Genomic DNA, 20638 nt, shown 5'->3' with positions numbered 1-20638 from the left:
GTGACAGATCTCTCCCCACCAGTACTGTACCTCAGTATTATACAGTGACAGATCTCTCCCCACCAGTACTGCACCCCAGTATTATACAGTGACAGATCTCTCCCCACCAGTACTGTACGCCAGTGTTTTACGGTGTCAGACCTGTCCCCACCAGTACTGTACCCCAGTATTATACAGTGACAGATCTCTCCCCACCAGTACTGTACCCCAGTGTTTTACAGTGACAGACCTGTCCCCACCAGTACTGTACTCCAGTGTTATACACTGACAGACCTGTCCCCACCAGTACTGTACTCCAGTGTTATACAGTGACAGACCTGTCCACACCAGTACTGTACCCCAGTGTTATACAGTGACAGATCTATCCCCACCAGTACTGTACCCCAGTGTTATACAGTGACAGACCTGTCCCCACCAGTACTGTACCCCAGTGTTATACAGTGACAGACCTGTCCACACCAGTACTGTACCCCAGTGTTATACAGTGTCAGACCCATCTGCACCTGTACTGTACCCCAGTGTTATACAGTAACAGACCTGTCCCCACCAGTACTGTACTCCAGTGTTATACAGTGACAGATCTCTCCCCACCAGTACTGTACCCCAGTGTTATACAGTGACAGATCTATCCCCACCAGTACTGTACCCCAGTATTATACAGTGACAGACCTGTCCCCACCAGTACTGTACCCCAGTGTTATACAGTGACACACCTGTCCCCACCAGTACTGTATTCCAATGTTATACAGTGACAAACCTGTCCACACCAGTACTGTATCCCAGTGTTATACAGTGTCAGACCCATCTGCACCTGTACTGTACCCCAGTGTTATACAGTAACAGACCTGTCCCCACCAGTACTGTACTCCAGTGTTATACAGTGACAGATCTCTCCCCACCAGTACTGTACCCCAGTGTTATACAGTGACAGATCTATCCCCACCAGTACTGTACCCCAGTATTATACAGTGACAGACCTGTCCACACCAGTACTGTACCCCAGTGTTATACAGTGACACACCTGTCCCCACCAGTACTGTATTCCAATGTTATACAGTGACAAACCTGTCCACACCAGTACTGTATCCCAGTGTTATACAGTGTCAGACCCATCTGCACCTGTACTGTACCCCAGTGTTATACAGTGACAGATCTCTCCCCACCAGTACTGTACCCCAGTATTATGCAGTGACAGATCTCTCCCCACCAGTACTGTACCCCAGTATTATACAGTGACAGATCTCTCCCCACCAGTACTGTACCCCAGTGTTATACAGTGACAGATCTCTCCCCACCAGTACTGTACCCCAGTATTATACAGTGACAGATCTCTCCCCACCAGTACTGTACCCCAGTGTTATACAGTGACAGACCTGTCCACACCAGTACTGTACCCCAGTATTATAGAGTGACAGACCTGTCCCCACCAGTACTGTACTCCAATGTTATACAGTGACAAACCTGTCCACACCAGTACTGTACCCCAGTGTTATACAGTGACAGATCTCTCCCCACCAGCACTGTACCCCAGTATTATACAGTGACAGATCTCTCCCCACCAGTACTGTACCCCAGTATTATACAGTGACAGATCTCTCCCCACCAGTACTGTACGCCAGTGTTTTATGGTGTCAGACCTGTCCCCACCAGTACTGTATCCCAGTGTTATACAGCAACAGACCTGTCCCCACCAGTACTGTACCCCAGTGTTTTACAGTGACAGACCTGTCCCCACCAGTACTGTACTCCAGTGTTATACACTGACAGACCTGTCCCCACCAGTACTGTACTCCAGTGTTATACACTGACAGACCTGTCCCCACCAGTACTGTACTCCAGTGTTATACACTGACAGACCTGTCCCCACCAGTACTGTACTCCAGTGTTATACAGTGACAAACCTGTCCACACCAGTACTGTACCCCAGTGTTATACAGTGACAGACCTGTCCCCACCAGTACTGTACCCCAGTGTTATACAGTGACAAACCTGTCCCCACCAGTACTGTACCCCAGTGTTATACACTGACAGACCTGTCCCCACCAGTACTGTACTCCAGTGTTATACAGTGACAAACCTGTCCCCACCAGTACTGTACCCCAGTGTTATACAGTGACAAACCTGTCCCCAACAGTACTGTTCCCCAGTGTTATAGTGACAGACCTGTCCACACCAGTACGGTACCCCAGTGTTATAGAGTGACAGACCTGTCCCCACCAGTACTGTACTCCAATGTTATACAGTGACAAACCTGTCCACACCAGTACTGTATCCCAGTGTTATACAGTGTCAGACCCATCTGCACCAGTACTGTACCCCAGTGTTATACAGTAACAGACCTGTCCCCACCAGTACTGTACCCCAGTGTTATACAGTGACAAACCTGTCCCCACCAGTACTGTACCCCAGTGTTATACAGTGACAGATCTCTCCCCACCAGTACTGTACCCCAGTATTATACAGTGACAGATCTCTCCCCACCAGTACTGTACCCCAGTATTATACAGTGACAGATCTCTCCCCACCAGCACTGTACCCCAGTGTTATACAGCAACAGACCTGTCCCCACCAGTACTGTACCCCAGTGTTTTACAGTGACAGACCTGTCCCCACCAGTACTGTACGCCAGTGTTATACAGTGACAGACTTGTACCCACCAGTACTGTACCCCAGTGTTATACAGGGACAGACCTGTCCCCACCAGTACTTTACCCCAGTGTTATACTGTGACAGACCTGTCTCCACCAGTACTGTACCCCAGTGTTATACAGTGACAGACCTGTCCCCACCAGTACTGTACCCCAATGTTATACAGTGACAGACCTGTACCCACCAGTCCTGTACCCCAGTGTTATACAGTGACAGATCTCTCCCCACCAGTACTGTACCCCAGTATTATACAGTGACAGATCTCTCCGCACCAGTACTGTACGCCAGTGTTTTACGGTGTCAGACCTGTCCCCACCAGTACTGTACCCCAGTATTATACAGTGACAGATCTCTCCCCACCAGTACTGTACCCCAGTGTTTTACAGTGACAGACCTGTCCCCACCAGTACTGTACTCCAGTGTTATACACTGACAGACCTGTCCCCACCAGTACTGTACTCCAGTGTTATACACTGACAGACCTGTCCCCACCAGTACTGTACCCCAGTGTTATACAGTGACAGACCTGTCCACACCAGTACTGTACCCCAGTGTTATAGAGTGACAGACCTGTCCCCACCAGTACTGTATTCCAATGTTATACAGTGACAAACCTGTCCACACCAGTACTGTATCCCAGTGTTATACAGTGTCAGACCCATCTGCACCTGTACTGTACCCCAGTGTTATACAGTAACAGACCTGTCCCCACCAGTACTGTACCCCAGTGTTATACAGTGACAGATCTCTCCCCACCAGTACTGTACCCCAATATTATACAGTGACAGATCTCTCCCCACCAGTACTGTACCCCAGTATTATACAGTGACAGATCTCTCCCCACCAGTACTGTACCCCAGTGTTATACAGTGACAGACCTGTCCACACCAGTACTGTACCCCAGTGTTATAGAGTGACAGACCTGTCCCCACCAGTACTGTACTCCAATGTTATACAGTGACAAACCTGTCCCCACCAGTACTGTACCCCAGTGTTATACAGTGACAGACCTGTCCCCACCAGTACTGTACCCCAGTGCTTTACAGTGACAGACCTGTCCCCACCAGTACTGTACTCCAGTGTTATACAGTGACAAACCTGTCCACACCAGTACTGTACCCCAGTGTTATACAGTGACAGATCTCTCCCCACCAGTACTGTACCCCAGTATTATACAGTGACAGATCTCTCCCCACCAGTACTGTCCCCCAGTATTATACAGTGACAGATCTCTCCCCACCAGTACTGGACGCCAGTGTTTACGGTGTCAGACCTGTCCCCACCAGTACTGTATCCCAGTGTTATACAGCAACAGACCTGTCCCCACCAGTACTGTACCCCAGTGTTTTACAGTGACAGACCTGTCCCCACCAGTACTGTACCCCAGTGTTATACAGTGACAGACTTGTACCGACCAGTACTGTACCCCAGTGTTATACAGTGACAGACCTGTCCCCACCAGTACTGTACCCCAGTGTTATACTGTGACAGACCTGTCTCCACCAGTACTGTACCCCAGTGTTATACTGTGACAGACCTGTCCCCACCAGTACTGTACCCAAGTGTTATACAGTGACAGACCTGTCCCCACCAGTACTGTACCCCAGTGTTATACAGTGACAGACCTGTACCCACCAGTACTGTACTCCTGTGTTATACAGTGACAGACCTGACCCCACCAGTACAGTACTCCTGTGTTACACAGTGACAGACCTGTCCCCACCAGTACTGTACCCCAGTGTTATACAGTGACAGACCTGTCCCCACCAGTACTGTACCCCAGTGTTATACAGTGACAGACCTGTCCCCACCAGTACTGTACCCCAGTGTTATACAGTGTCTGACCTGTCCCCACCAGTACTGTACCCCAGTGTTATACAGTGACAGACCCGTCCCCACCAGTCCTGTACCCAAGTGTTATGCAGTGACAGACCTGTCCCCACCAGTACTGTACCCCAGTGTTATACAGTGACAGACCTGTCCCCACCAGTACTGTACCCCAGTGTTATACAGTGACAGACCCGTCCCCACCAGTAGTGTACCCCAGTGTTATACAGTGACAGACCCGTCCCCACCAGTACTGTACCCCAGTGTTATCCAGTGACAACCCGTCCCCACCAGTACTGTACCCCAGTGTTTTACAGTGACAGACCTGTCCCCACCAGTACTGTACCCCAGTGTTATACAGTGACAGACCTGTCCCCACCAGTACTGTACCCCAGTGTTATACAGTGACAGATCCCTCCCCACCAGTACTGTACCCCAATGTTATCCAGTGACAGATCTCTCCCCACCAGTACTGTACCCCAGTGTTACAGAGTGACAGACCTGTCCCCACCAGTACTGTATTCCAATGTTATACAGTGACAAACCTGTCCACACCAGTACTGTATCCCAGTGTTATACAGTGTCAGACCCATCTGCACCTGTACTGTACCCCAGTGTTGTACAGTAACAGACCTGTCCCCACCAGTACTGTACCCCAGTGGTATACAGTGACAGATCTCTCCCCACCAGTACTGTACCCCAGTATTATACAGTGACAGATCTCTCCCCACCAGTACTGTACCCCAGTATTATACAGTGACAGATCTCTCCCCACCAGTACTGTACCCCAGTGTTATACAGTGACAGACCTGTCCACACCAGTACTGTACCCCAGTGTTATACAGTGACAGACCTGTCCCCACCAGTACTGTACTCCAATGTTATACAGTGACAAACCTGTCCCCACCAGTACTGTACCCCAGTGCTTTACAGTGACAGACCTGTCCCCACCAGTACTGTACTCCAGTGTTATACAGTGACAGACCTGCCCCACCAGTACTGTACCCCAGTGTTATCCAGTGACAGATCTCTCCCCACCAGTACTGTACCCCAGTATTATACAGTGACAGATCTCTCCCCACCAGTACTGTACCCCAGTATTATACAGTGACAGATCTCTCCCCACCAGTACTGTACGCCAGTGTTTACGGTGTCAGACCTGTCCCCACCAGTACTGTATCCCAGTGTTATACAGCAACAGACCTGTCCCCACCAGTACTGTACCCCAGTGTTATACAGTGACAGACCTGTCCCCACCAGTACTGTACCCCAGTGTTATACAGTGACAGATCTCTCCCCACCAGTACTGTACCCCAGTGTTATACAGCAACAGACCTGTCCCCACCAGTACTGTACCCCTGTGTTTTACAGTGACAGACCTGTCCCCAGCAGTACTGTACCCCAGTGTTATACAGGGCCAGACCTGTACCCACCAGTACTGTCCCCCAGTGTTATACAGTGACAGACTTGCACCCACCAGTACTGTACCCCAGTGTTATACAGTGACAGACCTGTCCCCACCAGTACTGTACCCCAGTGTTATACTGTGACAGACCTGTCTCCACCAGTACTGTACCCCAGTGTTATACAGTGACAGACGTGTCCCCACCAGTACTGTACCCCAATGTTATACAGTGACAGACCTGTGCCCACCAGTCCTGTACCCCAGTGTTATACAGTGACAGATCTCTCCCCACCAGTACTGTACCTCAGTATTATACAGTGACAGATCTCTCCCCACCAGTACTGTACCCCAGTATTATACAGTGACAGATCTCTCCCCACCAGTACTGTACGCCAGTGTTTTACGGTGTCAGACCTGTCCCCACCAGTACTGTACCCCAGTATTATACAGTGACAGATCTCTCCCCACCAGTACTGTACCCCAGTGTTTTACAGTGACAGACCTGTCCCCACCAGTACTGTACTCCAGTGTTATACAGTGACAGACCTGTCCACACCAGTACTGTACCCCAGTGTTATCCAGTGACAGATCTATCCCCACCAGTACTGTACCCCAGTGTTATACAGTGACAGACCTGTCCCCACCAGTACTGTACCCCAGTGTTATCCAGTGACAGACCTGTCCACACCAGTACTGTACCCCAGTGTTATAGAGTGACACACCTGTCCACACCTGTACTGTATCCCAGTGTTATACAGTGTCAGACCCATCTGCACCTGTACTGTACCCCAGTGTTATACAGTAACAGACCTGTCCCCACCAGTACTGTACTCCAGTGTTATACAGTGACAGATCTCTCCCCACCAGTACTGTACCCCAGTGTTATACAGTGACAGATCTATCCCCACCAGTACTGTACCCCAGTGTTATACAGTGACAGACCTGTCCCCACCAGTACTGTACCCCAGTGTTATACAGTGACAGACCTGTCCACACCAGTACTGTACCCCAGTGTTATACAGTGACACACCTGTCCCCACCAGTACTGTATTCCAATGTTATACAGTGACAAACCTGTCCACACCAGTACTGTATCCCAGTGTTATACAGTGTCAGACCCATCTGCACCTGTACTGTACCCCAGTGTTATACAGTGACAGATCTCTCCCCACCAGTACTGTACCCCAGTATTATGCAGTGACAGATCTCTCCCCACCAGTACTGTACCCCAGTATTATACAGTGACAGATCTCTCCCCACCAGTACTGTACCCCAGTGTTATACAGTGACAGATCTCTCCCCACCAGTACTGTACCCCAGTATTATACAGTGACAGATCTCTCCCCACCAGTACTGTACCCCAGTGTTATACAGTGACAGACCTGTCCACACCAGTACTGTACCCCAGTATTATAGAGTGACAGACCTGTCCCCACCAGTACTGTACTCCAATGTTATACAGTGACAAACCTGTCCCCACCAGTACTCTACCCCAGTGCTTTACAGTGACAGACCTGTCCCCACCAGTACTGTACTCCAGTGTTATACAGTGACAAACCTGTCCACACCAGTACTGTACCCCAGTGTTATACAGTGACAGATCTCTCCCCACCAGTACTGTACCCCAGTATTATACAGTGACAGATCTCTCCCCACCAGTACTGTACGCCAGTGTTTACGGTGTCAGACCTGTCCCCACCAGTACTGTATCCCAGTGTTATACAGCAACAGACCTGTCCCCACCAGTACTGTACCCCAGTGTTTTACAGTGACAGACCTGTCCCCACCAGTACTGTACCCCAGTGTTATACAGTGACAGACTTGTACCCACCAGTACTGTACCCCAGTGTTGTACAGTGACAGACCTGTCCCCACCAGTACTGTACCCCAGTGTTATACTGTGACAGACCTGTCTCCACCAGTACTGTACCCCAGTGTTATACAGTGACAGACCTGTCCCCAACAGTACTGTACCCCAGTGTTATACAGTGACAGACCTGTCCCCACCAGTACTGTACCCCAGTGTTATACAGTGACAGACCTGTCCCCACCAGTACTGTACCCCAGTGTTATACAGTGTCTGACCTGTCCCCACCAGTACTGTACCCCAGTGTTATACAGTGACAGACCCGTCCCCACCAGTAGTGTACCCCAGTGTTATACAGTGACAGACCCGTCCCCACCAGTACTGTACCCCAGTGTTATACAGTGACAGACCCGTCCCCACCAGTAGTCTACCCCAGTGTTATACAGTGACAGACCCGTCCCCACCAGTACAGTACTCCTGTGTTACACAGTGACAGACCTGTCCCCACCAGTACTGTACCCCAGTGTTATACAGTGACAGACCTGTCCCCACCAGTACTGTACCCCAGTGTTATACAGTGACAGACCTGTCCCCACCAGTACTGTACCCCAGTGTTATACAGTGTCTGACCTGTCCCCACCAGTACTGTACCCCAGTGTTATACAGTGACAGACCCGTCCCCACCAGTCCTGTACCCAAGTGTTATGCAGTGACAGACCTGTCCCCACCAGTACTGTACCCCAGTGTTATACAGTGACAGACCTGTCCCCACCAGTACTGTACCCCAGTGTTATACAGTGACAGACCCGTCCCCACCAGTAGTGTACCCCAGTGTTATACAGTGACAGACCCGTCCCCACCAGTACTGTACCCCAGTGTTATCCAGTGACAACCCGTCCCCACCAGTACTGTACCCCAGTGTTTTACAGTGACAGACCTGTCCCCACCAGTACTGTACCCCAGTGTTATACAGTGACAGACCTGTCCCCACCAGTACTGTACCCCAGTGTTATACAGTGACAGATCCCTCCCCACCAGTACTGTACCCCAATGTTATCCAGTGACAGATCTCTCCCCACCAGTACTGTACCCCAGTGTTACAGAGTGACAGACCTGTCCCCACCAGTACTGTATTCCAATGTTATACAGTGACAAACCTGTCCACACCAGTACTGTATCCCAGTGTTATACAGTGTCAGACCCATCTGCACCTGTACTGTACCCCAGTGTTGTACAGTAACAGACCTGTCCCCACCAGTACTGTACCCCAGTGGTATACAGTGACAGATCTCTCCCCACCAGTACTGTACCCCAGTATTATACAGTGACAGATCTCTCCCCACCAGTACTGTACCCCAGTATTATACAGTGACAGATCTCTCCCCACCAGTACTGTACCCCAGTGTTATACAGTGACAGACCTGTCCACACCAGTACTGTACCCCAGTGTTATAGAGTGACAGACCTGTCCCCACCAGTACTGTACTCCAATGTTATACAGTGACAAACCTGTCCCCACCAGTACTGTACCCCAGTGCTTTACAGTGACAGACCTGTCCCCACCAGTACTGTACTCCAGTGTTATACAGTGACAGACCTGCCCCACCAGTACTGTACCCCAGTGTTATCCAGTGACAGATCTCTCCCCACCAGTACTGTACCCCAGTATTATACAGTGACAGATCTCTCCCCACCAGTACTGTACCCCAGTATTATACAGTGACAGATCTCTCCCCACCAGTACTGTACGCCAGTGTTTACGGTGTCAGACCTGTCCCCACCAGTACTGTATCCCAGTGTTATACAGCAACAGACCTGTCCCCACCAGTACTGTACCCCAGTGTTTTACAGTGACAGACCTGTCCCCACCAGTACTGTACCCCAGTGTTATACAGTGACAGACTTGTACCCACCAGTACTGTACCCCAGTGTTATACAGTGACAGACCTGTCCCCACCAGTACTGTACCCCAGTGTTATACAGTGACAGATCTCTCCCCACCAGTACTGTACCCCAGTGTTATACAGCAACAGACCTGTCCCCACCAGTACTGTACCCCTGTGTTTTACAGTGACAGACCTGTCCCCAGCAGTACTGTACCCCAGTGTTATACAGGGCCAGACCTGTACCCACCAGTACTGTCCCCCAGTGTTATACAGTGACAGACTTGCACCCACCAGTACTGTACCCCAGTGTTATACAGTGACAGACCTGTCCCCACCAGTACTGTACCCCAGTGTTATACTGTGACAGACCTGTCTCCACCAGTACTGTACCCCAGTGTTATACAGTGACAGACGTGTCCCCACCAGTACTGTACCCCAATGTTATACAGTGACAGACCTGTGCCCACCAGTCCTGTACCCCAGTGTTATACAGTGACAGATCTCTCCCCACCAGTACTGTACCTCAGTATTATACAGTGACAGATCTCTCCCCACCAGTACTGTACCCCAGTATTATACAGTGACAGATCTCTCCCCACCAGTACTGTACGCCAGTGTTTTACGGTGTCAGACCTGTCCCCACCAGTACTGTACCCCAGTATTATACAGTGACAGATCTCTCCCCACCAGTACTGTACCCCAGTGTTTTACAGTGACAGACCTGTCCCCACCAGTACTGTACTCCAGTGTTATACAGTGACAGACCTGTCCACACCAGTACTGTACCCCAGTGTTATACAGTGACAGATCTATCCCCACCAGTACTGTACCCCAGTGTTATACAGTGACAGACCTGTCCCCACCAGTACTGTACCCCAGTGTTATCCAGTGACAGACCTGTCCACACCAGTACTGTACCCCAGTGTTATAGAGTGACACACCTGTCCACACCTGTACTGTATCCCAGTGTTATACAGTGTCAGACCCATCTGCACCTGTACTGTACCCCAGTGTTATACAGTAACAGACCTGTCCCCACCAGTACTGTACTCCAGTGTTATACAGTGACAGATCTCTCCCCACCAGTACTGTACCCCAGTGTTATACAGTGACAGATCTATCCCCACCAGTACTGTACCCCAGTGTTATACAGTGACAGACCTGTCCCCACCAGTACTGTACCCCAGTGTTATACAGTGACAGACCTGTCCACACCAGTACTGTACCCCAGTGTTATACAGTGACACACCTGTCCCCACCAGTACTGTATTCCAATGTTATACAGTGACAAACCTGTCCACACCAGTACTGTATCCCAGTGTTATACAGTGTCAGACCCATCTGCACCTGTACTGTACCCCAGTGTTATACAGTGACAGATCTCTCCCCACCAGTACTGTACCCCAGTATTATGCAGTGACAGATCTCTCCCCACCAGTACTGTACCCCAGTATTATACAGTGACAGATCTCTCCCCACCAGTACTGTACCCCAGTGTTATACAGTGACAGATCTCTCCCCACCAGTACTGTACCCCAGTATTATACAGTGACAGATCTCTCCCCACCAGTACTGTACCCCAGTGTTATACAGTGACAGACCTGTCCACACCAGTACTGTACCCCAGTATTATAGAGTGACAGACCTGTCCCCACCAGTACTGTACTCCAATGTTATACAGTGACAAACCTGTCCCCACCAGTACTGTACCCCAGTGCTTTACAGTGACAGACCTGTCCCCACCAGTACTGTACTCCAGTGTTATACAGTGACAAACCTGTCCACACCAGTACTGTACCCCAGTGTTATACAGTGACAGATCTCTCCCCACCAGTACTGTACCCCAGTATTATACAGTGACAGATCTCTCCCCACCAGTACTGTACGCCAGTGTTTACGGTGTCAGACCTGTCCCCACCAGTACTGTATCCCAGTGTTATACAGCAACAGACCTGTCCCCACCAGTACTGTACCCCAGTGTTTTACAGTGACAGACCTGTCCCCACCAGTACTGTACCCCAGTGTTATACAGTGACAGACTTGTACCCACCAGTACTGTACCCCAGTGTTGTACAGTGACAGACCTGTCCCCACCAGTACTGTACCCCAGTGTTATACTGTGACAGACCTGTCTCCACCAGTACTGTACCCCAGTGTTATACAGTGACAGACCTGTCCCCAACAGTACTGTACCCCAGTGTTATACAGTGACAGACCTGTCCCCACCAGTACTGTACCCCAGTGTTATACAGTGACAGACCTGTCCCCACCAGTACTGTACCCCAGTGTTATACAGTGTCTGACCTGTCCCCACCAGTACTGTACCCCAGTGTTATACAGTGACAGACCCGTCCCCACCAGTAGTGTACCCCAGTGTTATACAGTGACAGACCCGTCCCCACCAGTACTGTACCCCAGTGTTATACAGTGACAGACCCGTCCCCACCAGTAGTCTACCCCAGTGTTATACAGTGACAGACCCGTCCCCACCAGTACTGTACCCCAGTGTTATACAGTGACAACCCGTCCCCACCAGTACTGTACCCCAGTGTTATACAGTGACAGACCTGTCCCCACCAGTACTGTACCCCAGTGTTTGACAGTGACAGACCTGTCCCCACCAGTACTGTACCCCAGTGTTATACAGTGACAGACCTGTCCCCACCAGTACTGTACCCCAGTGTTATACAGTGACAGATCCCTCCCCACCAGTACTGTACCCCAATGTTATACAGTGACAGATCTCTCCCCACCAGTACTGTACCCCAGTGTTATACAGTGACAGATCTCTCCCCACCAGTACTGTACCCCAGTGTTATACAGTGACAGATCCCTCCCCACCAGTACTGTACCCCAATGTTATACAGTGACAGATCTCTCCCCACCAGTACTGTACCCCAGTGTTATACAGTGACCAATGAGTTGGTTGGTTTGTGTTGTTCATTGTAAATGTAGCAGATTAATTTGAATGTGATAATTTGATGCCCTTTTTGTATCTTTCAGTCTCTGTCTCCACAAGAACGGTCCGTGTACAAGGAATATATGACCTCAGTGAGTATTTGAGTGACAGCAGCAGAGCTCTTGGGAAACCCGTGTCTACTTTAAATCCAGTTCACAACAACTTTACCTGACCCAGGTTTCCAGTCTGACCTCTGACCCGTGACCCCAGTTTGGCCTTGGCCTGTCGGCCGCAAACATACACTGAGCTGTTTAAATGAGCTGGTCGGCCTGCAGTTGTGTTGCTTAGAATGAGCCAGAGTCTGACCGTTCTATAACAGTATGAGTGGGTTTTTATGGTCGAACTAGTTCGAGGGTCTGAATAGTCGCCTCCTGTTCCTGTGAACTCCTATGCCAGGGATCACATTAGCACCACTAACATACTGAATAAATTAAATTCCAATTTAATTAAAAGGTATCTGGAATTTTACTGCTGCTTTCGGGGTTGATTCTGTGAAAAGCATAAATGAGTAGCTTTTCACAGAATCACAGAATAATACAGTGCAGAAGAGGCCCTTCGGCCCATCGAGTCTGCACCGATGCATAAAAACACCTGACCTGTCTACCTAATCCCATTTGCCAGCACTTGGCCCATAGCCTTGAATGTTATGACCTGCCAAGTGCTCATCCAAGTACTTTTTAAAGGATGTGAGGCAACCTGCCTCTACCACCCTCCCAGGCAGGGCATTCCACACCGTCACCACCCTCTGGGTAAAAAGGTCCTTCCTCAAATCCCCCTTAAACCTCCCGCCCCTCAGCTTAAACTTGTGACCCCTCGTAACTGACCCTTCAACTGGGGAACAGTACTCCAGCTGTGGCCTTACCAAAGTTCTATACAACTCCAACATGACCTCCCTGCTTTTGTAATCTATGCCTCGATTGATAAAGGCAAGTGTCCCATGTGCCTTTTTCACCACCCTATTAACCTGCCCTTCTGCCTTCAGAGATCTATGGACAAACACGCCAAGGTCCCTTTGTTCCTCGGAACTTCCCAGTGTCAGGCCATTCATTGAATACTTCCGTGTCACATTACTCCTTCCAAAGTGTGTCACCTCACACTTTTCAGCGTTAAATTCCATCTGCCACTTTTCTGCCCATTTGACCATCCCGTCGATATCTTCCTGTAACCTAAGACACTCAACCTCACTGTTAACCACTCGGCCAATCTTTGTGTCATCTGCAAACTTACTGATCCTACCCCCCACATAATTATCTATGTCGTTTCTATAAATGACAAACAATAGGGGACCCAGCACAGATCCCTGTGGTACGCCACTGGACACTGACTTCCAGTCACTAAAACAGCCTTCTGTCATCACTCTCTGTCTCCTACAGCTAAGCCAATTTTGAATCTACCTTATCAAGTTCCCTTGTATCCCATGTGCATTTGCTTTCTTGATAAGTCTCCCATGTGGGACTTTGTCAAAGGCTTTGCTGAAATTCATGTAAACTACATCAACTGCACTACGCTCATCTACACACCTGGTCACATGCTCAAAAAATTCAATCAAATTTGTTAGGCATGACCTCCCTCTGACAAAGCCATGCTGACTATTCCTAATCAAATTTTGCCTCCAAGTGGAGATAGATTCTCTCCTTCAGAATTTTCTCCAATAGTTTCCCTACCACTGACGTGAGACTCACTGGTCTGTAGTTCCCTGGCTTATCTCTACAACCTTTCTTTAATAGTGGGACCACATTAGCTGTTCTGCAGTCCTCTGGCACCTCCCCCGTGGCCAGAGATGAATTAAAAATTAGGGTCAGAGCCCCTGCAATCTCCACCCTCGCCTCCCACAGCATCCTGGGACACAAATCATCCAGACCTGGAGATTTGTCCACTTTTAAGCCTTCCAAAACCTCCAATACCTTGTCACTCCCTATGACAATTTGCTCAAGAACCTCACAGTCTCTCTCTCTAAGTTCCATATCTACATCCTCTTTCTCTGGGGTGAAGACAGATGTGATGTATTCGTTCAACACCCTACCAATGTCCTCTTCCTCCACCCACAGATTTCCCCCTTGGTCCCGAATGGGTCCTACTCTTTCCCTGGTTATCCTCTTCCCATTGATATACTTATAGAATATCTTGGGATTTTCCCTACTTTTACCAGCCAGAGCTTTCTCATTTCCCCTCTTTGCTCTCCTAATTGCTTTCTTGAGCTCCATCCTACACTTTCTGTACTCCACTAATGCTTCCATTGATTTGCTCTCCTTGTATTTGCTAAAAGCCTCTCTTTTCCTTCTCATCGTACCCTGAATGTTTCTGGTCATCCATGGTTCTCTGGGCTTGTTGCTCCTATTACCCTGGAGGGAACATGTTTTATTTTATTTTATTTTATTTCTTCTTATCTACCAATGTATTTCTATTTTTATCTCAAACCTTCAGTATTAAAGCTGAGAACACAGTAAATGTGGGAGATGAACTTGGGTAACAGACAGCACATGGTGAGGGCCGTGGAGTTTACCTGGACCGGGATCTTTCAGACTTTGATTGTAGGCGATGACCCTGGGTTTTGGTAACACGGGGGGACAGTGCTGGGTTTTGGTAAGAGAGCGATAAGAAATAGGAGCAGGAGTAGACCATGCGGCCCATCGAGCCTGCTCCACCATTCAATACAATCATGGCTGATCTTGGGCTTCAACTCCACTTTCCCACCCGCTCCCCATATCCTTTGATTGCCTGAGCAACCAAAAATCTATCTATCCCAGCTTTAAATGTATTCAATGATGGAGAATCCACAACCCTCTGGAGTAGAGAATTCCAAAGATTCACAACGCTTTGAGTGAAGTAATTTCTCCTCATCTCAGTCCTAAATGATCGGCCCTTTATCGTGAGTCTCTGCCCCGTGTTCTAGATTTTCCAGTTTCTATCCTATCCAGCCCCTTCAGAATCTTGTACATTTCAATGCGATCCCCTCTAACTTTTCTAAACTCCAGTGAATACAGACCCAATTTACTCAGCCTCTCATCATAGGACAACCTCTTATCCCTGGGACGAATCAAGTGAACATTCACTGTACCACTCCAATGCAAGTATATCCTTCCTTAGATATGGAGACCAAAACTGCACAGTATTCAAGATGTGGTCTCACCAAAACCCTGTACAATTGCAGCAAGACTTCCTTATTTCTGTACTCCAATCCCCTTACAATAAAGGCCAACATGCCTTCTGCCTTTCTAATTGCTTGCTGTACCTGCATGAAAACTTTTTGTGTTCCTTTATGAGCACGCCCAAGTCTCTCAGAACATCAACTCTTATAAGTTTCATGCCTGCTAAAAAAAAAAATTTGATTTTCTATTCTTACTACCAAAGTGAATAACTCCACAGTTTCCCCACATTATACTCCATCTGCCACCTTTTAGCCCACTCATTTAACCTGTCTATATTTCTTTCCAGCCTCTTTGGGTCCTCACCGCTTACATTCCCAACTGGGTTTATATCGTTCTTTTTTATTCATTCATGGGATGTGGGCGTCGCTGGCCAGGCCAGTATTTATTGCCCATCCCTAATTGCCCTTGAGAAGGTGGTGGTGAGCTGCCTTCTTGAACCGCTGCAGTCCATTTGGGGTAGGTACACCCACAGTGCTGTTAGGAAGGGAGATCCAGGATTTTGACCCAGCGACAGTGAAGGAACGGCGATATAGTTCCAAGTCAGGATGGTGTGTGACTTGGAGGGGAACTTGCAGGTGGTGGTGTTCCCATGCATCTGCTGCCCTTGTCCTTCTAGTTGGTAGAGGTCGCGGGTTTAGAAGGTGCTGTCAAAGGAGCCTTGGATAGTTGCTGCAGTGCATCTTGTAGATGGTACACACTGCTGCCACTGTGCATCAGTGGTGGAGGGAGTGAATGTTTCTGGATGACGTTCCGATCATGCGGGCTGCTTTGTCCTGGATGGTGTCGAGCTTCTTGAGTGTTGTTGGAACTGCACTCAACCAGGCAAGTGGGGAGTATTCCATCACACTCCTGACTTGTGCCTTGTAGATGGTGGACAGGCTTTGGGGAGTCAGGAGGTGAGTTACTCGCCTCAGAATTCCCAGCCTCTGACCTGCTCTTGTCGCCTCAGTATTTGTATGGCTGGTTCAGTTCAGTTTCTGGTCAATGGTAACTCCCCAGGATGTTGATAGTGGGGGATTCAGTGATGGTAATGCCATTGAATGTCAAGGGAAGATGGTTAGATTCTTTCTTTTTGGAGATGGTCATTGTCTTGCATTTCTGTTGCATGAATGTTACTTGCCACTTATCAGCTCAAGCCTGAATGCTTTTTGAGGTCTTGCTTCATGTGGACATGGTCTGTGTCAGTATCTGAGGAGTCGCGAATGGTGTTGAACATTGTGCAATCATCAGCGAACATCCCCACTTCTGACCTTATGATGGAGAGAAGGTCATTGATGAAGCAGCTGAAGATGGTTGGGCCTAGGACATTACCCTGAGGAACTCCTGCAGTGATGTCCTGGGACTGAGATGATTGACCTCCAACAACCACAACCATCTTCCTTTGCACTCGGTCTGACTCCAACCAGCGGAGAGTTTTCCCCCTAATTCCCATTGACTTCAGTTTTGCTCAGGCTCCTTGATACCATACTCGGTCAAATGCTGCCTTACTTACCTGGAGACCGGAGCGGCGGCAGGCTCTGTCTCTCTCTCTCTCTCTCTGTGCCGGCACGCGCTGAGATTCCATAGAGGGGGGAAAAAACTTAGTGACATCATGGGAAATCTGCAAGGTGATTGGTTGGGTAAGTAACAGCTGTTAGTGCATATAAGTAGCTTAAAAAGGGTAAGTTTTTTTTGAAAAAACCTCAAAACCTATCATATAAGTGATAAGGTGAGCACTACTAAACTGTTGTTTTTAAAGTTAGTGTAATTTATTAAGAACTTTAGATTGTAGTGGGTAGTGTTTTTTACACAGAGGGTGGTGAGTGCCTGGAACTTGCTGCCGGGGGAGGTGGTGGAAGCAGATACGATAGCGACGTTTAAGAGACATCTTGACAAATACATGAATAGGAAGGGAATAGAGGGATATGGGCCCCGGAAGTGCAGAAGGTTTATGCAGGCATCAAGATCGGCGCAGGCTTGGAGGGCCGAATGGCCTGTTTCTGTGCTGTACTGTTCTTTGTTCTTTGTTTGGGATAGAACAAGGCCCTACTGTAATTAGTATTTTTTATAGGGAGTAACTAATCGAAAGATAAGTCATGGCAGGAGAGCTCAGCCCTGTGATATGCTCCTCCTGCGCTATGTGGGAAATCAGGGACGCTTCGAGTGTCCCTGACGACCATGTGTGCAGGAAGTGTATCCATCTGCAGCTACTGACTATCCGCATTACGGAGCTGGAGCTGCGGGTGGATTCACTGTGGAGCATCCGCGATGCTGAGGACGTTGTGGATAGCACGTTTAGTGAGGTGGTCACAGCGCAGGTAATGGCTGCACAGGCAGAAAAGAGATGGGTGACCACCAGACAGAGTAGTAGGCGCAGGCAGGTAGTGCAGGAGTCCCCTGTGGCCATCCCCCTCTCAAACAGATATACTGCTTTGGATACTGTTGGGGGAGGGGGGTGGTGGCCTCCCAGGAGAAAGCAGCAACAGCCAAGTTCATGGCACCACAGACGGCTCTGCTGCACAGCAGGAGGGGAAAAAGACTGAGAGAGCCATAGTGATAGGAGATTTGATTGTAAAGGGAACAGACAGGCGTTTCTGTGGCCGCAAACGAGACTCTAGGATGGTATGTTGCCTCCTTGGTGCTCGGGTCAAGGATGTCTCGGAGCGGCTGCAGGACATTCTGAAGGGGGAGGGTGAACAGCCAGTGGTCATGGAACATGTCGGTACCAACTCCATAGGTAGAAAAAGGGATGAGGTCCTGCAAGATGAATTTAAGGAGTTAGGAGCTAAATTAAAAAGCAGGACCTCATAAGGTAGTAATCTCAGGATTACTTCCTGTGCCACGTGTTAGTGAGTATAGGAACAGGAGAATAGACCAGATGAATGCGTGGCTGGAGAAATGGTGCAGGAGGGAGGGATTTAGATTCCTGGGACATCGAAACTGGTTCTGGGGAAGGTGGGACCTGTACAAGTGGGATGGGTCACACCCAGGCAGGACCGGAACTGATGTCCTCGCAGGGGTGTTTGCTAGTGCTGTTGGGGAGGATTTAAACTAGAATGGCAGGGGAATGGGTACCTGAGTGGGGAGACTTGAGAAAGAAACAAGGATCGAAACGAAAGACGAAACAAAAAGGCAAAAGTGGAAGGCATAGAAATCAAGGGTAAGAAACAAATAGGGCCATAGTGCGAAATAATGCTAAGATGACTAAGAATGTTAAAAAGACAAGCCTAAAGGCATTGTGTTTCAATGCGCGGAGTAGTCGCAATAAGGTAGGTGAATTAACTGCGCAAATAGATGTAAATGTATATGATATTGTTGTGATTACGGAGACATGTCTGCAGGGTGACCAAGGATGGGAACTGAACATCCAGGGGTATTCAATATTTAGGAAGGACAGGCAAAAAGGGAAAGGAGCTGCAGTAACGTTGTTAGTAAAAGAGAAAATCAATACAATAGTGAGGAAGGATATTAGCTCAGAGAATCCTGATGTGGAATTTGTATGGGTAGAGCTAAGAAATGCCAAGGGGCAGAAAACGTTGGTGGGGGCTGTATATAGACCTCCAAACAGCAGCGGTGATGTAGAGGATGGCATTAAACAGGAAATTAGAGATGCATGCAATAAGGGTGCAACTGTTATTATGGATGAATTTAATCTACATATAGATTGGGCAAACCAAATTAGCAATAATACTGTACAGGAGGAATTCCTGGAGTGCATACGTGATGGGTTTTTGGACCAATACGTTGAGGAACCAACTAGAGAACAGGCCATCCTCGACTGGGTATTGTGCAATGAGAAAGGATTAGTTAACAATCTTGTTGTGCGGGGTCCCTTGGGGAAGAGCGACCATAACATGATAGATTTCTTCATTAAGATGGAGAGCGACAGAGTTGATTCCGAGACTAGGGTCCTGAATCTAAATAAAAGAAACTATGAAGGTATGAGGCGCGAGTTGGCTATGATAGATTGGGGAACATTACTTAACGGGTTGACAGTGGATAGGCAATGGCTAGCATTTAAAGAGTGTATGGATGAATTACAACAATTGTTCATTCCTGTCTGGCGCAAAAATAAAACAGGACGGGTGGCTCAACCGTGGCTTAACAAAAGAAATTAGGGATAGTATTAGATCCAAGGAGGAGAAATATAAAATGGCCAGAACAAGCAGCAAACCTGAGGATTGGGAGCAGTTTAGAATTCAGCAAAGGAGGACAAAGGGATTGATTAAGGGGGGGAAAATAGAGTATGAGAGTAAGCTTGCAGAGAACATAAAAACTGACTGTAAAAGCTTCTATAGATATGTGAAGAGAAGAAGATTAGTGACGACAAATGTAGGTCCCTTACAGTCAGAAACGGGGGAATTTATAATGGGAACAAAGAAATGGCAGACCAATTAAATACATACTTTGGTTCTGTCTTCACAAAGGAGGACACAAATTACCTCCCAGAAATGTTGGGGAACATAGGGTCTAGTGAGAAGGAGGAACTGTATGAAATCAGTATTAGTAGAGAAATGGTGTTAGGGAAATTGATGGGATTGAAGGCCGATAAATTCCCAGAGCCTGATAATCTACATCCCAGAGTATTTAAGGAAGTGGCTGTAGAAATAGTAGATGCATTGCTGGTCATTTTTCAATATTCTATAGACTCTGGAACAGTTCCAACGGATTGGAGGGTAGCTAATGTAACCTCACTATTTAAAAAAGGAGGTGGAGAGAAAACAGGGAATTATAGACCGGTTAGCCTGACATCAGTCATGGGGAAACTGCTAGAGTCCATTATAAAAGATGTAATAGCAGAGCACTTGGAAAACAATGACAGGATCGGACAAAGTCATCATGGATTTACGAAACATGCTTGACAAATCTACAGGAATTTGTTTGAGGATGTAACTAGTAGAATAGATAAGGGAGAACCAGTGGAAGTGGTGTATTTGGACTTTCAGAAAGCTTTCGATAAGGTCCCACATAACAGAT

The 20638-nt window shown here is 48.4% G+C and overlaps 1 protein-coding gene across 1 annotated transcript in view; it reads left to right on the top strand.

Moving 5' to 3' along the window:
- Positions 1-20638, top strand: part of LOC137369690 (nucleolar transcription factor 1-like) — a 173363-nt gene that overhangs the window by 150586 nt on the left and 2139 nt on the right. The window contains exon 11 of the mRNA XM_068031025.1: positions 12578-12625. Coding sequence (XP_067887126.1) covers positions 12578-12625 — 48 coding nt within the window. The remainder of the gene's footprint in view (positions 1-12577; positions 12626-20638) is intronic.

This window comes from Heterodontus francisci, chromosome 5 (genome assembly GCF_036365525.1).
Source record: "Heterodontus francisci isolate sHetFra1 chromosome 5, sHetFra1.hap1, whole genome shotgun sequence".
Classification (NCBI taxonomy): Eukaryota; Metazoa; Chordata; class Chondrichthyes; order Heterodontiformes; family Heterodontidae; genus Heterodontus; species Heterodontus francisci.
Note: the sequence above shows the minus strand (reverse complement) of the source record. Positions and strands in the feature narration are given on the sequence as shown.